The following is a 19,163-nucleotide window of genomic DNA, read 5'->3' as shown; positions in this document are numbered from 1 at the left end:
CCTAGATCAGGTCATCCACCATATTGCTTAAAAACATCACAAATCGTATGTGCAATTAAAAAAATAGCACAAGAACCAGAAAAAAAAACTTTTTTAAAAAACCAAGACATCAGTCTACATATTAGTGTTGAGTGAATCACCCCTGATCTGCTTCAAATAATCAATCAAAGTTCTTTATTCAATTTAGGGGAAGGGGGAAGCAGTCATCAAATTGAATAAAAAAAATATGCACTCTGATTTGACACTTTAAATTGATTCAGCAGGAGTAAATGAAAGAAAAGATTTGATCAAAATCACCTTTTGACTGAAAATCCAAATCGACTCCTCACAGAACACGATTGAACGTATAAAGGAAGGGTGGTAGAAAAATACCCCTAATAGTTCAGTATTACATATTATGTCAATTGACCCAGTCCGGTAACAGAGATCTCTATAGGCAGAAACATATTTCTAAAGTTGCAAGTAGTGAGAAAAAACATGCATCAGGAATGGTGCTCATATTGCATTTAGCACCTCTTAGGCTCGTTGACTGCATAATTTCATAAATAAGGGCGTGTCTATCTCACGGGTGTCAAACTCGATTTCATTGAAGGCCACATCAGGGTTGTGTTTGACAGGGTGGGACAGGGTGGGTCTGGTCAGAGTGGGAATGATCTGCTCAATGTCACTCATGTCAGGGACACCTGTGGCTGCCCCAGCGCTCTGACAGCGAAAATGGACCTCAGTAGTTTTATTGCAAGAAGTCTGAATTCTCTGGATTATAATTCAAGGTGCTAGTCGTAACTTATAAAGCCCTTCATGGTATTGGATCTGGGTACTTGAGAGACCGCCTGCTGCCAATTACCTCCCACAGACCCATTAGATCTCACAGGGTTGGCCTCCTCCGGGTGCTATCTACCAGCCAATGCCACCTGGCTATTACCCGGGGGAGGGCCTTCTCTGTGGCAGCTCCGGCCCTCTGGAATGAACTCCCCGCAGGGATTCGGACCCTCACCTCTCTCCAGGCCTTCTGAAAAGCCGTCAAAACCTGACTTTGCTGGCAGGCCTGGGGGTGATGACTTCCCTCCCCTCTCGACATGTATGGTTGTGCGACTGTTGTTTACTTTTATTATTTGTATTTTGTTTTTTATGCTCCCCTTTTTCCCCCTTGAATTGTTCGCCGCCCTGAGTCCTCCCGAAAAAGGGTGGCATACAAATAATAAAATTCTATTCTATTCTATTTTATTCTAATTAAGTAGTTGTTTTTTTAATGGCTTTAATTGCACTCAAGATACGAGTTTGTAACTTAACCCACCTGAACATTTTTGCCCTTAAGATTCATTAATGGCTGCATAAGTTTCTCTCTCTCTCTCTCTCTCTCTCTCTCTCTCTCTCTCTCTCTCTCTCTCTCTCTCTCTCTCTCTCTCTCTCTCTCCCCTCCCTCCCTCCCTCTCCCTCTCCCTCTCTCTTTCTCCCTACCACCACCACTTCATGTATCAACAGTTCTAAAGTTAAGGAATGAAGGTAATAAAAACCCAGCATTCTTTCTGAGGCTTTACAAACTGGGAGAGTAGACACACTCTGTAATTCCAACAAATTGATGGGTTTTACACAGCCTAAGTGGGTGTATGATTGCAAGTAATGTATCTTGATCTTTAAGTGTCAGGTTCTCAAGCTCAGAGTGAGGATGAGCTGACAGGACTGATATGCCTGGTTATATTTCTATGTTCTGTTAGTGGTGTTTGGGAGCAGATGCCTGTAGCTTTTCATTAGCGTCTTCTCTGGGAAAACATAGGAATTTTAACCTTTCTTTGCTGGTATGATGATTGTGCTGTATTTCTGAGGTCTTGCTTTAGTTTATGTCGACACCACAAACAACAGTGTTAGGGCAACACCTTTTGGTCAAGCAGAGCACAGCAAAAAAGCTTTTCAGAGAAAGATGATCACAATGTTATTTCTTCTGCAGTTGAGTAAACCCCACAAGGTCAGAATACATTTGAAACAAAAGCTGGCAATCATGAACAAATACTGTATTTTCAGTGTATAAGACGCACCTTTTTCCTTCAAAAAAGAGGCTGAAAATCTGGGTGCGTCTTATACACAGAATACAGCATTTCTGGCCCCCTGAAACCCTGCCTCTTCACCAAAATGGCCATGCATAGCCTTTAGGAGGCTTCCAGAGTGCTTGTGGGGGCTGGGAAGGGAAGAAATGATCGAAAAATGGGGCAATTTTTGCCCCCCAGCCCTCAGGATCCTCCTAAAAGCTATGCATGCCCTTTTTTGACAAAAAAAGACATTTTTGCCACCCCCACCACACCTCAGTCCCCCCCCCCAGTCCCCAGGAGCACTCTACAAGCCTCCTAAAGGTATGCATGCCCTTTTTTGACAAAAAATGGCCCATTCTCATGAAAAATTGGCTGTTTTTGGGAGGTCTGCAGAGTGCATAACCTTTTTTTTGTTTGTTTGTTTGCCTCTTCAAAATCTTGGTATGTCTTATACTCCGGTGCGTCGTATACTCCAAAAAATATGACACCTAGAAAGGCTCAAGTATATAGTGGCGCAGTGGTTAAATGCAGCACTGCAGGCTACTGCTAGATCAGCAGGTCAGCAGGTCAGCAGTTCAAATCTCACCGGCTCAGGGTTGACTCAGCCTTCCATCCTTCCGAGGTGGGTAAAATGAGGACCCAGATTGTTGGGGGCAATATGCTGACTCTCTGTAAAACCGCTTAGAGAGGCCTGAAAGGCCTATGAAGCGGTATATAAATCTACTGCTATTGCTATTGCTATATAGATAGAAACTTTTGAAAAAAGTTGGGGGATTTTATTTCAAAGTCAAATGCACACACATACACACACAAACACAAGTGATTGTGAAAATTTCATTTGGTTCTTGGATGGAGGGTATTAAAGAATTCTGCCAACAGTAGGATGATTCTGTCTCATATATAATGAGGGGGAAGGGGAAAAGGGGTTTCTATTTAAAATATCTGCACATTGCATATCTTGTTGGAGGAGGTGGGAACAACCTGAGTCTTGAGTGTAGTTCTTGGACCAATTTTTATGTAACCCCAAGTCTCATTTGTCTACTAGAAATTGTGGTGCAGTAGTTAGAATGCAGTATTGCAGACAAACTCTGCCAACAGCCTGAAGTTTGATCCTGACAGGCTCAAGATTGACACAGCTTTCTATATTTCCAAGGTCAGTAAAGTGTGGGGGCGATATGCTGATTCTATGACCCACTTAGGGAGAGCTGTGAAGCAGAGGTGGGTTGGGGGGCACCAGATTGTTGGGGGCAATATGCTAATTCTATAACCTGCTTAGAGAGAGCTGTGAAGCAAAGGTGGGTTGCTCCAGTTTGGCCCAGATCAAGTGAACTATTAGTGGCAGCGGTAGGAGGCTTTGCCAACCCGCCCGACCACTTCTGCGCATGCACACGAGCGAACTGGAATTTAAAAAAAGAGGAAACTCATCACTGCTGTAAAGCACTGTGAAGCGATATATAAGTCAGTAGGATGATTCCTTATAGTTTTGTGCCAAAACCATTATAAAGTAATGAGGACATTAAGCCATTTGTAAAAGAAATGTATATAAACCCAGAAAAAATTGCACTGTATGAAAAATTCTGACAATCTTGTAATATGTTTCTTCCCACTGTGAACCCAAACATTTATTTAAGTTATCTTCAGCTCCAGGTTACTAAACATTATCCATTCATTTTCACCTTCCTATTTTATTCACTAAATATGATAAATGTGTTTTGTTTCTCAGAAGCTTAGGTGAATATAACCATGCTAAATCCAAAGTATCTGATTATGTTTAGGTATATTTAGCTTAAAGAAGTGAACTTAAAAACAAGGGTGAATTTTCTGGTTGCTACTAAACAGCAGGACAGGTTCTTCCTGAAATTGCAGATGGTAATCTCCATCACTAGAGATTTTCAAAGGTTGGACAGCCATTTATTGGTTGGACAACTCCTACCCTCAAAATGACGCTATAGAGCACTGCACACCAGAACAAGTAGACACAAGAACAGTTTTTTTCCCGAATGCCATCACTCTGCTAAACAAATAATTCCCTCAACACTATCAAACTATTTACTAAGTCTGCATTACTATTACTATTAATCTTCTCATCCTATTACCCATCTCCTCCCATGACTGCAGGACTTGTATCCTTACGATTTATATTGATTGCTTCCTAGTATGATTTGATAAATTCCTTGAGTGTCCCATTACACTTGGCCAATAAAGAATTCTATTCTATTCTATTCTATTCTGTTCATTCCATTATCTGGAATTATTTTGGAATATCTGTCTAGGATTTCTGCCCTGGACAGAATAACCTAAATCATTTTAACCCTAATATTTGAGGTCATAAGCTTTGATATCCTTTTTGTCTCACAGCCCTCCACCTATGGCCACAATTGGAAACAGAATTTCCATTGCTAAACAAGGGAATTGTTAAGTAAGTTATACATAGCTTTTTTTTTTTTTGCTATAGTTATTAAGTGACTCATGATCTTGAAGCAAATCTGGCTTCTTCCATTGACTCTGTTTGTTGGAAGCTGGATGAGAAGGTCACAAATGGCCTGAGGATGCTATAATTGTTGTAAATACATGCTGGTTGCCAATCCTCTGAATTTTGATCAAATGACCATGAGGATGCTGCAGTGGTCATAAGTTAAGAACTGGTTATAAGCCACTTTTTCCCCCAGTGCCATTGTAATTTTGAATGGTTGCTAAATGAATGACTGTAAATTAAGGACTACTTGTTATTAACATGCTGTCATATCACGAACTAGCAAATATTTAAAAGCTCTGCTCTGTATTCTGAATAGGCACTGAACCATTCATACAATCTGAAATCTTCTCAATGCATAACATTAACATAGGGCTTAAAAGGAAGCACCATTGGTGCAAAATAGAGTAGTAGTATTACCTACAGAATCCTGGGCATTATTGCTCTTCTTGAATAGCTCAGAAAAGTCACATGTGTAATCTTTCTAACAATATGGGAAAGGCCATTTTATTTCTAAAGTTCTAAGATACATATTTAAGCACTTGAACATGAATTAAAGATAGAGACACAAGAATTATCTTTAGATAGCTTAGCTGAGATAAAACCAGACTTTAATAGAGAGGGAGGCAACTGATTCCAGTTCCTAAAAATAAGCAACCAGTCTTAAAAGTGGAAAAGTGATACAGTCAGTGTTGAAACAAAAAATAAAACCGTAAACTACATTATTCAAGAAATCACCGAAATGGATGAACTAAATGTTGAACAACTGATAGCAAAGGACAAATCAACAGCAGAGGTTAACTATATATGAAGCCCATATTGAAAGAAAGTTTCTTTGTTCCAGATGTGATTATGAAACTTTGCAAATTACAAATGATAATTTTCAAGCCAGCCTCCTCTTCTCCTGAAAATTAAGAAATAATCTAGCAGTTATAATCCAGTCTTTTCTCCTTTCATCTCCTTCATTATTGTTGTCCAGTTGAGTTGCAAGCCTTCGTGTTGGATCAGTCCATCTCAATACATGAACACACAGAGCTTGTTAAAGTCCTTGGCTCCATTTTATCAATGTTCTGACCGATAGGTGGGAAAAGTTTCTGTTCTGTGGATCTTCAGTGGGCTATCTTCTCCAAATCAAACAAAAAGGAGAAAGAAAAATGAGGTTATCAAATTATCACACATTCAGGATGTAATCAGTTAGTCTGATTGAGCATCTGGTCACTTTCACCATTAAAACTAAGATTTGAGATGGCCCAAGACATCCTGGCAAAGAAAAGTATTTTTTTTCCTTCGTTCTAATGTTCAGATTTTTATAAAGCTTTACATATTATTATCCATTCCATTTACTTGAGGTGTTGAAATGCCAATCCAAATCTCCTTCACTTTGTACTCACCCAGAAGTTTCTGCAAAGAGGTCAAGGATCCAGATTATGGCTACAACTATGAACTAAAGCCCCATGCTTTTCATGTTTTCATATAGACAGGTGTCAGTTTCCAAAAACCAAGAGACACTGGGATTCTTTTAAGCAATTTCCTCTATAGCAATAGCAATAGCACTTAGACTTATATACCATTTTGCAGTGCTTTACAGCCCTCTCTAAGCAGTTTACAGAGTCAGCATATTGCCCCCAACAATCTGGGTCCTCATTTTACTGAATTCAGAAGAGTGGGAGGCTGAGTCAACCTTGAGCCAGTGAGATTCGAACTGCTGAACTGTTGGTAGGCAGCAGGCAGCAGAAGTAGCCTGCAGTACTGTATTCTAACTACTGCGCCATCACGGCTCATAGATTATAGTTCCTCGCCTGTCCTGCCAAACTCAAGCAGTTTACTTGCACCATGAAGCATATATTCTGTGAACTATTAGGGAGTAGCCATATTTACCTTCTTTCTATCACACAAACGATCTAAACTAGAGCCATGGTAATACAATGGTTAGAATGCAAGATTGCAGGGTCACTCTTCCCACTGCTGAGAGTTCGATCCTGACGGGCTCAAGGTTGACTCAGCCTTTCATCCTTCCAAGGTCAGTAAAATGAGGAGCCAGGTTGTTGTGGGCAAGACGCTGACTCTGTAAACTGCTTAGAGAATGTTGCAAAGTACCGTGAAGTGGTATTTAAGTCTAAGTGTTATTGCTATTGCCATGTTGCTGCTTGCTCCTCTGGAATTCACCCTTCCCTCCTGAGAATCTGGAAAACATTCCATCGCCTAGGGTAGGGTTTTGATCATGCAAGTATGGCCACCATCTTGTCTTTCTTGATCTGCTGTGGACACCCTTTCTGAATAAAAAGAGAATTAAAACACTTCCTTGCTTTCAACCAAAACTGTTATTATTGTTGTTGTTGTTATTTTCTTTTATTCATTAAACATGAAACTCAGTCAACTGAACATTTAAAGATGTGTCACAAATACCATTGACTGGTGCTAATGGTTGGTATGGGTTGCTGCCAGCATCTTAGGTATCAACCAAGTATCTTCTTAAAATATATGATGTTCTTAGTAGTGCAGTTTTTTTGCAATTCTGCTGGTGTTATTGCAGGAAGCTGCAATTTCTTGGTGTATTTTGTAAAATTCTTGGGCATGGTACCAAGTGTCCCGATGACAACGGGTATCACTGTTACATCCTTCATCCATAGCTGTGTAGTTTTGATGGCTAGGTCACGAAATTTTGTGATTTTTTTTCCAGTTATTATTATTAGGAGGAGGAGGAGGAAGACTCTAATGTATTTCATATTTGTGTTTCTCACTGTGCTGGGCCTAGAACACAAAACATGATCTAGCAGGAAGAAAGCCATAACAAGCCAATGAAAACCTAAGGCTTGGGAGAAATACAAATTGAAGCAAGCACTTAAGTGTTGGGGAGGGGGAAGAGATAAAAAAGCAGATTTTAAAAGTAGCTTTACAGAAGGGGTGTCAAACTTGCGGCATCATGGCAGCATCATGTGACATAGCAGGACTTTTCCCCCCTTCGCTAAACCAGGGCGGGGGCAGAGCCAACACGGGATGCATCCCGCTCACGTACCACGAGTTTGACACCCCTGCTTTACAGCCTGCCATTAATAGTCACTAGCTATTAGCTTGAGTAGTAGAGTTTTCAGACAGTCTTCTATTTATCTGTCTGTTTATCAAATCTATAAAGCCACCTAACTACATAATGGCTCATTACATTTCTTTCCAGTCCCTCCGAAATAATTTATATCGGACGTTATATAAACACTTTCCTTGGCCACTAGATGTCCTCAGAGATTATAAGACACATCAAGAAGATTTGAACTGAAGCTACAGAAATATCAGCAACATTTTTACCTTATTAGAAACAAGTTTATTCAGAAGAGACAGAGAGAGAAAGAGATAAAATCTGCCTTTCATCATGCACGAGACAATCTAAGCTATTACAGTTAGAGGTGCATTTAGAATAATTACTTAATTGGAAACCAACTTATTTTTTTCCGTTGAGAATAAGAAATAAAATATTCAGACTGTTTAACAGGCTGGAGCAGGTTTGGAGTTTGATGCCTGTTATTTCCTAGTTTTGAAGAATCATATATACCGGTGATGGCGAACCTTTTTTGGCTTGCGTGCCAAAACGGGGAGAGTGCAGAGGGGGTTGTGTGCGGGCATGCCACACCCATAATGCAATGCGCGACTCTCAGCACGCATGCATGCATGACCAGCGCTTTCCCCCCCCCCCCATTTTTTGCATTCTTTTTTCACCCTCCCCAGGCTGCAGAGGCTTTATAGAAGCCTGGAGAGGGCAAAAACAGCCCCCCCTCCAAGGCCCTCCGAAGGCTTTCCTGAAGCCTCCGGAGCACAAAAAACCAGCCCACAGGCAAACCGGAAGTTCGGAAATGGACTTCCAGTTTGCTTGTAGGGCCAGTTTTAGCCCTCCTGAGCCTTCAGGGGCCTTTCAGAAGCTTCCCTGAAGGCACTGGGGGGCAAAAAGCAACCTTACGAGCAAACTGGGAGTCACGTTTTTAGTCCTCTGGCGCCTTCAGGGACCTTCCGGAGGCTTCCCTGAAGGCTCCAAAGGACGGAAAACGACCCTACCCTAGATCACAGCCAGTTCCCATCTTTTGTTTTGGCTTTCACAATCTAAATTTCAGCAATACAAGGAAAAGGTAACATGCAACGGCTTTCCATAAAGAGCTGTTCAATCAGGCATCGTTTTTGAGGTAAAATAAAGCCTGTGGACTTAATTGTCATAGACTTTCCAAAAGGGGTGTCTTGATCAGCAAATTTGAAGTCAGGTCACTTATTCAATTCCATCCATAATCTAGTCAAGATTACTTAGACACTCATATATAATTCGTAGGCTTTATGCACAAAAAAGCATGTTTTTCTTAGATGAAAATAGTGATGTGAAGTCTAGAGAGCACATTGTAAAATGTCACCTAAGATCAACTTTTGTCATCTACATTTTCAATGAAGAAAAGGTCAGCCACCTTGCTCTTCATAAGTGACCATGATCTCTCCCATGGGAACATGAAAGTTATGTGGTCTCTCTTCAGTCTCACTTCTTCTATTTACATTCTCCAATTCACCTGCAACTTTCTCATTCATTCATCCAAATCATACTTTTTCACCATATCCAAATCAGCAAACTCTGCTTTGTCGTCCAACCCAATCTGGCAACTATGGTCTGAAGCTGATTTCCAATTTTATTTAGGAAGACATCAAGATTTGTAATAGAAGCATAATAGAAAATTAGGGCTCCCTTGAAATGGGAAACCAGAGAAGGTTATTGCCCAGGGAGGGGAGATGATCAAGAAAAAGAAAGCACTGAAAAATGTCACTGATTAATGCAATACCAAATGAATATGTATGGCAATACCTGTAAATAAATGCATTACTATATAAATGATCCTGAGGTTCAATGTGCAATGTTATATGGAAAAGACCTTATGAGTTTAGATCAAGAGGTATAGTCAAGGGAATGGTCAGATAAGAGATACCACGGTCCAGAACTGGATAGTGGGTGGGACAACAGGTTCAGAAGGGACCCTTCCTATTTTCTTAGGGCAGGGGTTGGCAACCTGCGGCTCTGGAGCTTCATGTGGCTCTTTCAACCCTCTGCTGTGGCTCCCTGTTGCCAGTCAGCTCCACAATTGATAGGGCTTTTGGTTAGAACACATTGAGGAAAAAGGACACCTCACTAGAAGGAGACTCTATGGTGGGGAACCAGACTTCCGGCTGGCTCCAGAATTGAATGGGGGGCTTCCAGTTAGGACCTTTGTGGCTCTTTGAGTGTTTAAGGTTGCCAACCCCTGTCTTATGGTATAAATTTGATGGGAGTGGGTTGGTTGAGATGAACTTTCAGACTTGAAAATTGGGTGCCAACTTCACAGTGTAAATCAGATCCCAAACGGATATAGCTAATTCTACTTTACTGGAGAGCAATATTGAACAGAATCTTGCAAGTCTGAAAGTACCTTATTTTTCGGAGTATAAGACACACCGGTGTATAAGACACTCCAAGATTTTGAAGAGGCAAATTTTTAAAAAAGTTTTTGCAGTCTGCAGGCCTCTCAAAAATGGTCCATTTTTTGCGAAAACTGGCCCATTTTTTGACAAAAAAGGGGTATGCATAGCCTTTAAGAGGCTTGTATAGTGTTCCCGGAGGCTAGGGGGGCAAAAAATGAGCAAAAAATGGCCCATTTTTCGCAAAAATGGGCCCATTCTTTGTCAAAATGCATAGCCTTTAGGAGGCTTATAGAGTGTTTCTGGGGGCTGGGGGGGCAAAAACGAGCAAAAATCGGCCCATTTTTCACTCATTTTTGCCCTCCCCAGCCCCCAGGAGCACTATGGAAGCCTCCTAAAGGCTATGCATGGCCATTTTGATGAAGGGGATGGGGTTTCAGGAGACAAAAAATGCTGTATTCAGTGTATAAGACGCACCCAGATTTTCACCCTTGTTTTTTGAGGGAAAAAGGTGTGTCATATATTCTGAAAAATACATTACATCTCTTCCCCACCTCCTTTGCAGACCAAGAAACTAGGGTGGGTCCCTTCTGAGTTTCTTGTCCCACCTATTATCCAGTTGCAGGCAATTTTGTCTCTTATTGGCTGTTCCCTTGGCTACATCTCTTGGCTCAGGCTCCAAAGATTTTTCACACGTACCATCACCCAACGGGACTATTTTTGCAAATGTTATATCAGCACCCTACCTTGTAAGCCAAAGAGCTGTCCGGTACTGTGCTGCCGTGTGATGTGCTGCCAATAGGCACTCCTGGGCAAAGGGACCATGGTGCCAAGAGAAACGGCTCGGTCGGTCATTTTCATTTGAAGCTGAAAGAAAATCCAAGGCATAATGGGATGAATATCTGAGGACCATATAAAATGCACCTTCAACATGTTGCATCAAAACCTAGGTTGGGTTTTAATGCTTTTCATCTTTGAAATGTGCAAAAAGGAAGCTCATATCCAAAATTAATGATAGTTTATATAACCGGAGAAAGCAGAAGAACGTTAGACTAATCTGGCTTTATCAAATAAGATTATTATCTTCCATGTCTTCAATCTGGAGTTCGATTCTGATGGCTTGAGGTTGACTCCGCCTTCCATCACTCTAAGGTTGATAAAAATGAGGACCCAGATTGTTGGGGGCAATATGCCGACTGTATAAACCGCTCAGAGAGCACTGTATGCTCTGTCTATGGAGGAGTAAAACAGAGTAGAGATATCAAGAGTCACACTGATTTGAGGAAAGGGATCCCATAAGCCAAGATTTGACCATATTACTTTGACTGAGAAATAATACTGATGCAAGTTTGTGCATTTATGCACCCTTCCTTTGTTGGGTTTAAGATGAATAATTTAGGAAGTAAAGATGACCCATTTTGTATTTAACAGCATTGCATTCAAATGTCGCAAGGTGGGAGGTTTGTTCAAAAGCAATACTAGCCTTACTACAAGCCATTCTAACAATTTGACTCTCCCAACATGTGTGCACACACAAACACACACACATACAACAGTGGTGGGATTCAAACATTTTTACTACTGGTTCTATGGGTGTGGCTTGGTGGGAATAGTGTGGCATGGTGGGCATGGCTTGGGTGGCATGGCAGGGGAAGGATACTGTAAAATCCCCATTCCCATCCCACTCCAGGGGAAGGATTACTGCAAAATCTCCATTTCTTCTCGATCACCTGGGACTCAGGAGGCAGAGGATAGATGGGGGCGGGGCCAGTCAGATGTGGTATTTACCGGTTCTCCGAACTACTCAAGATTTCCACTCCCGGTTCTCCAGAACTGGTCAGAACCTGCTGAATACCACCTCTGACACACACACCAGAGTTGGGTTCCTACTAGTTCGGCCAAATAGGTAGTAACTCAGCCTTCCACTCCCCAAAACCATTTCTATCGGTGCCGCTGAATATGGCACCATCTTGTTTTTTGCTTCTGTGCATGCGTAGAAGCATTTTTTAAGTTCTGTGCATGCGCGCCTAAAGTGCATCCCTGAGCGAACCGGCAGTAGCAGCAGCCGGATCCCACTCCTGACACACACACACACACACACACACACACACACACACACACATTTAGGGTCTCTGGGACAAAAGAATCACTGAAATAAAGACTGGAGGACATTAGATTTTTTTTTAATGGGAATACCAGAATCTCCTTCTTGACAGCCAAAGAAATAAGAGATTTGTTAAGATATGTTGATAACAGTGGGAGACAAACCATGACTGCTATATACCAACTGCTCCCAAGACCATCTTTATCCTGCCATGCCTTGTACCACATGGGTCATGTTACTTCTGTGGCTTCTGCTCTCTTCTATCTTTACATTGGTCAATGAAAGCAACTTATCCTACATTTTGAACATAATATCAAAACTTTCACCAGTTCTTAGGGAGACGTTTAAGTCAGAATGGCATCGTTCATAACTGTTTGTAGTTCATCTTGGCTTTGTTTTGGGATTACAACTTTGGCCATCGTTTAAAGATGATTACAGTCATTTTCTGATATATTTTTCAACGAATGAAAATGTGTGATTAGACTTTCACAGTATAAAATGAAAAAAAGAAAAAGAAAAGAAAAGCATGCCACTTGCTGGAAAGTTGATTTCGTAACAATTTTACCTTAGGGAGTTAGGAGGGAGTTGGAATAAGCTACAGATTATCACACTTGTTCAGAACAAATATGCTATTCTAAGAGTAGGGAAAATAACACATGGCATGCCATTCAGAGACAAAAAAACACTAGAGAAAACATATAATTCTTTCCCCCTGAAAAAAAAGCATGAATTTTTTAAAAAAATATATTCCATTAATGTCCAAGAATGTTGTCACAATTTCTTCTGGAAGAACATTTGCACACTGTATTTTCCTTAGAGAAACCCATGGCAGGATGAATATTAGATACAAATGAGATTTTTTATTTATTTATTTTCTGCTTTCCCTCCTTCTCTTTCTCCACATGCACACAGAAAGAGCAGAGCTGAAGAATAACAGGGTGTTTTTTTAAAAAATAAAAAATGTAGACTAACTGGACAAAATCCTAATGCTGGGAACAATTGAGGGCAAAAGAAGAATGGGACGACAGAGAAGGAGGTGGCTGGATGGAGTCACCAAAGCAGTAGGCATGAGCTTAAATGGACTCAAGAGGATGGTAGAGGACAGGAGGGTGAGGAGGAACGTTGTCCATGGGATCACGATGGGTTGGACACAACTTCGCAACTAACAACAATAAGCTCACTCCTAGCTTTGCTTAAAGTTTTATGAATTGCTGCAAAACTCCTTAAAGAGAGACAAGATTCTAATGTTTCTTGGTCTGAGCAGGTGAGAAAATGATGCTAAGTGTCACCTGGCCTTTTCAGGGAGCACCAGAGAAGAAAAGAAGTCTGTCACTACGGTGATAAGCCCACTACCTGAAAAAGTTCTCTTGAACGCCTTGTAGATTTTCAGAGGCGGTAACTCCCCCCCCCGCCCCGTCCACGAAATCTGTTAGATATCTGTTAATTTTTTAATTTTAAAAAGCTCCTGGAATCAAAAATGGCAAGCTGTAGAACGCAATGCATCTTAGCAGCCAATCAGCAGATCTTTAATGTCTTCAAACTGAAGTTTAATAGGACTTGCACAAACTAGGACAGTGATGGTAAACCTTTTCAGCACTGAGTGCTGAATAGGTTGCGTGGAAATGTTGAATGCACGCACTCAGCAGGGCCGCACTCCAAAAAGCTGATCTTCCGGGTTCTAGCGTGCATGCGTGCCTAATAATCAGCTGGCCCGCGTGCATGCACACACCGGTTTTCAGAACTGCTGCATGTGTGAAGGACAGCTGATTGGCGCATGCACATGCACACCAAAAACTGGGAAGAAAAACAGGCAAGCCTGCACATGCCGGGAGACATGGCTTTGCATGCCATAGGTTTGCCCTCATGATACTAGGACAATATGGAAAATATGAAGGGCTTTCTTGTTTGTTTGTTTAAAAAAACTTATATAGTTTTCTTTACACCAGTTTGTGGTAATGATTAGGAGGAAGGCCTAGAAACCAGGAGACTGTTCTAGTCCCGCCTTAGGCATGAAAGCTGCTTGGGTGACTTTGGGCCAGTTATCCTCTTTTACTGCAGCGCAGCTCACAGGGTGAGGGGTGGGAAGAGGAGGAGGAGGAAGGAGAATATTATGCACGTGTGTATTGCTTACAAAAGTAATAAAGGCGGGATGAAAATAAAACAAATAAATAAAGCAAGCAACATTATTCATATTCTGAATCATGGCCCTGAGCAGTTCACAAAACAATAAAAACATCAAACCCCCAAAAACCTACAAATAAAAACTTGGTGGTGTAGGCAAAACCAGTCTCCAACCCTTCAGTGTTTTAGCTTGCTGGGTTTAAGTCTCATTTTTTTTCCAAAAGCTTACAAGAAGAGACTGTTCTTTAAGGCCTATCAGAAGACTATGAGGGTAGGATCCAGTGGTGGGTTTCAAAAAATTTTCAAACCTACTCTGTGGGTGTGGCCTCCTTTGTAGGAGTGGCTTGCCGGCCATGTGACCTGGTGGGAGCAGCTTGCTGGCCATGTGTTTGTTTTCTTTCTTTCTTTCTTTCTTTCTTTCTCTCTCTCTCTCTCTCTCTCTCTCTCTCTCTCTCTCTCTCTTTCCTTCCTTTTGTCTCTCTGTCCCTTTTTCCTTTTTTTTCTTTCATCTCTCTCTCACTTTTTCTTTCTTTTTTTCTTTTTTTCTTTTCTCTTTCTGTGTGTGAGTCTGTCTGTCTGTCAGTGGTGGGTTTCAAAAAATTTTGGAACCTCTTCTGTAGGTGTGGCCTGCTTTCCAGGTCCCCTGGTGGAACCTCTTCTAACCAGTTCGGTAGATTTGACGAACCGGTTCTACCGAACAGGTGCGAACTGGTAGGAACCCACCTCTGGTAGGATCCTACTGCATCTCTGAGGGTGTTTCACAGAAAACTACTGAAGAGCCGAGGTGGCGCAGTGGTTAAATGCAGCACTGCAGGCTACTGCTAGATCAGCAGTTCAGCGGTTCAAATCTCACCGGCTCAGGGTTGACTCAGCCTTCCATCCTTCCGAGGTGGGTAAAATGAGGACCCAGATTGTTGGGGGCAATATGCTGACTCTCTGTAAACCGCTTAGAGAGGGCTGAAAGCCCTATGAAGCGGTATATAAGTCTACTGCTATTGCTATTGCTATTATATTTAACTTTCAATTTCTCTAACATTTAGCCATTTTACCAGAAACAAACACCCAATTTGAAGTCTTTAACACCTGCCTCTGGATTACAAACACACCATGCAATAAAAGCTTCTATCCATACTGTTAAATAAAAATGTTCCGTCAAGTAAACCTTCAAAAGAATGTACAAAATTATCCTATATTTTACTGTCATGGAAACAATTAGAAATCTATTTTAGTAACTGTAAGACATTTTTAAAACTTGCATTTGAAAACAACTTAAAAGCATATCCCTCCGTGTCTCTCATCTTTTTAAATTAAAGGTATCTTTCTTGTTTAAAATAAAAGACACAGGTAAAATATTTTTAAAAGATTATTTCTAAAGAAACTTCAAATACTCTGATAGAATAGAAGTGCTGGAGAAAAGCATTTAATCAAAGAAAATGAAGTTTTAAATAAAACTTATTTTTAACATGAGAAAAACATTGAGAAGAACTGAACAAGAAAAAAAATCCCTTTCTGATATTTATTTATAGATCACAAGCAATTAATAGATTAAGGAAATTAATCTAATAAAAATATCTAATTATTATTAATATTTTTGCCTTATAAAAACATCTTGGACAACACTTAACAAGCCTGTGCACTGACAAATTTCCATCTATCAATTACAAAAGGCAACATTGTCTAGATCGGCACTATGCTAGCATGTTATGATGTCCTAAATTCTTGGGAAGAACTTGATGCTTATGAAGGTCAACATTAGCTAAAGAACTGACAGCTGTGACTTCACATTGTTGTGATAGGGAATAATGATAAGCACCTTAGGTGCAATTCCAAAACAATCGAGAGTACCACTTGACCACCATCAACACTGACAAAATCACCACCAGTCACTTGCAAAAAGCAGCTTTACTTGGAACAACTTAACATCCTGCGACGATACCTCTAACACCATCCAACAACAATATCTGCCTATATCCCAGATCCTAGGGAAGGACTTGATAGGTGGATAAAAATTCCAAATCCAGTCTAAACATCTGGCTGACTGTGTGACCAACCTTAATATGTTAATCTAACATCTCAAGTTTTGCATGATCATTTTAGGTATCAGCTGATCTATCTCTGCTTCAGTTCCACAAAAATCGAAGACTACATTCCTGTCTTCCAGTAAAATTCCAGGAAGATTTGAGATAAAATATCACCTATATTCCAAATGAGCTTTCTAGTTTAATATGCATTTGTTCTCAGGCAGATAGTTTTCATCAATCTCATATTGCATCATGAAGTTTGTAGACTTAAAGCTGGGTAAACAAGTCAGCACAACTTTAGTCAGGGTAAAAATATTGTCAAAATGCTTCCCATTCAGGAAATGGACTACAATCTGAGAAGGACAAGATTATTGATCCAACGGTTTGGTTAAATAAAGCAGTTCTATTCATGAACTACCGTATTTTTCAGAATATAAGACACACCTTTTTCCCTCAGAAAATAGGCTGAAAATCTGGGTGTGTCTTATACACTGAATACAACATTTTTTGCTTCCCGAAACCCTGTCCCCTTCACCAAAATGGCCGTGCATAGCTTCTAGGAAGCTTTCAGAGTGCTCCTGGGGGCTCTGAGAGGGCAGAAATGAGCAAAAGAAATGGGCTGTTTTTGCTCAATTTTGACACCCCCAGCCCCCAGGAGCACTCTATAAGCTTCCTAATGTTCTTTTTTAACAAAAAATGAGCCTGTTTTTGTGAAAAGCAGGCCGTTTTTTGCTCGTTTTTGCCCCCACCCCACCAGGAACACTCTACAAGCCTCCTAAGGGCTATTCATGCCCTTTTTTAAAAAAAGAAGGGCCAGTTTTCGTGAAAAACGTACCATTTTGGGGAGGTTTGCAGAGTGCAAAAACTTTATTTTTAATTTGCCTCTTCAAAGCCTTGGTGCGTCTTATATTCTGAAAAATACGATACATAGGGATTATGTATCCAGGATGCCAAACCTTTCCTTTCAGGTCCTATTGTAACATGTACTTGATTTCTTCACTTCACATTGAACAAAGAACAACAAAAAGAGAGTTGGCATGAGACTTAATATAAGGGGACGTTGAATTTATATTTTACTGACAAAGAAATAAAGGGAGTGCCTGTGAAAGCTCCTGGCTTGGGTCTGAAAGGTGAAACTGGAAGCAGTGGGCTCCATCCCATAGTTGGGTAGATCAGGTTGCCCTGCTAGACTGGTCTCACCAGAAAAAAACACATAAGAAGGCATTATAATTACGATGATACATTATCTGGTAAAAGGCTAAAAAAGGGCATATTCTGCAGATTTACTGAGAAAAGCAGTTTGAAGAGAATAACACCAAAAAGCTTATAATGTCTTCTTTTGCCTTACTTCAGAGGTGGGTTCCTATCGGTTCGGCACGGTTCGGCAGAGTAGGTAGGAACTCAGCCTGCCATGCCCCTGAACCAGTTCTATCGGCAGCACTGAAGGCGCCACCATCTTGGGGTTTTTTTGCTTCTGTGCATGCATGGAAGCAATTTTTTCATACTGTGCATGTGTGCATAGCACACATTAAGACAGCAGGCACGCAAAGCGCATCCCTGAGCAAACCAGCGGTAGCAGCAGCTGGAACTCACCCCTGGTTACTTGTGTTACACCCCTCTACCCCAAAGACTTGTGAGAGGCTCATGTCTTTCCAAGGAGCAGGGATGTGATGTTCTTTTAATACTTGAGGGTTAAATGAGTAGGTCAGCAACAAGGGTGAAGCCAGGGCTGGATAGACTGCAGTCCTAGAAATGCATGGAGTTCCAATCACCCTTCTGCCAATCTTGTTCTCACCTAGGCTTTCCCATCATCACGAAGCTAAGTCCTCGTCCTGATAAACCTCTTTTATTTAATGTACAGTGAATTCCTTTCCAGCAAAGGCTTTCCTCTCCCACAGTCTTTCAAGATAGTTCACAGTTACCAACCTTTATCAGACTTGGAGAGTGGCCAGGCCGATATCTTTCAGACGCCGCAATACTTAGCAAGAATGCAGGAATGAACTAATTGTCTTCTGCAAACTCTACTCCCCTTTTGCTCCTTTTTTATTCCCTATGGTAGGGGCCATTCACTGTCCACCTGTGGCCTTACTCCCAAGTCGACCCTTATTCCTTAGCTGTTCCCTCCATCTGGAAGCTCTGTGCATGCGAACGCTGGGAACAAGCTCCAGCTGTTCATCTGCCTCACTGTTGTCTGACTCCGAAGACAGTCGACAACTGTCATACGACTCTGGCCGCCCTCTCTGCCTCTGATTCAGAGCATTTGTCAGAGCCTTCCCCAGACTCCAGGACTGGCACATGTTCCTCCCCAATCTCCTCACTGCCACTGGAGGGCCACAAAAAAACCCTAGAGCAGGGGTGTTCGTCCTTGAAAACTTGAAGACTTGTGGATTTCAACTCCTAGAATTCCCCGTGGAGAATTCTGGGATATAAGGTCCACAATTCTTCAAAGTGCCAAGATTGGACACGCCACCCTAGAGGATATCTCAATACATGTTTCTGAAAACGAGGGGGAAGAGTGGCCTACTGTTCTATAACGGAGGCAAATCAATCCATCAGGATACTTGAGGTAGCCTTCACTTCCCATGTTTAAGGTGACCAGACGTCCCGCTTTTGGCGGGACAGTCACAATTTTTCAAAATTTGTCCCATGTCCCACGGTGTGTTCAAAAAGTCCTGATTCTCCAAAAGAAAGAAAAGACATCGAATCATCAATTTTAAAAAGGCCGCCGTTAAAAAAAAGTGTTTATTTCTCTGAAGTGTCATTCCCGATGTGGCCTTTAGAGGGCAGTGGTTTCCCTCCCTCCACTCAGCTCACTCGCAGCGCCCGACGAGGGGCGAGGCTCCTTCCCCTCCTGCGCATGTGCGCGCCGACGCGCGATGTTTTTGCAGCCGTCCAGTGGCCTTGGGCAGGGGGGGCTTTCTGGCGGCGGCAGCACAGCGAGGAGGAGGCTCAAAAGCACGGCGGAGGAGGAGGAGGAGGTGGGAGGGGTAACACTTCATGGTTTTACA

The 19,163-nt window shown here is 41.5% G+C and overlaps 1 protein-coding gene across 1 annotated transcript in view; it reads right to left on the bottom strand.

Moving 5' to 3' along the window:
• Nucleotides 1-5,108: 5,108 nt before the first annotated feature.
• Nucleotides 5,109-19,163, bottom strand: part of DOK5 (docking protein 5) — a 63,668-nt gene continuing 49,613 nt past the window's right edge. Inside the window, exons 7-8 of the mRNA XM_032218660.1 lie at nt 10,656-10,776; nt 5,109-5,618 (exon numbers count right to left, since the gene is read on the bottom strand). Of these exons, the coding sequence (XP_032074551.1) occupies nt 5,560-5,618; nt 10,656-10,776 (180 nt within the window). The 3' untranslated portion in view covers nt 5,109-5,559. The remainder of the gene's footprint in view (nt 5,619-10,655; nt 10,777-19,163) is intronic.

The sequence above is a fragment of the Thamnophis elegans genome, chromosome 5 (genome assembly GCF_009769535.1).
Source record: "Thamnophis elegans isolate rThaEle1 chromosome 5, rThaEle1.pri, whole genome shotgun sequence".
NCBI classification, from domain to species: Eukaryota; Metazoa; Chordata; class Lepidosauria; order Squamata; family Colubridae; genus Thamnophis; species Thamnophis elegans.
Note: the sequence above shows the minus strand (reverse complement) of the source record. Positions and strands in the feature narration are given on the sequence as shown.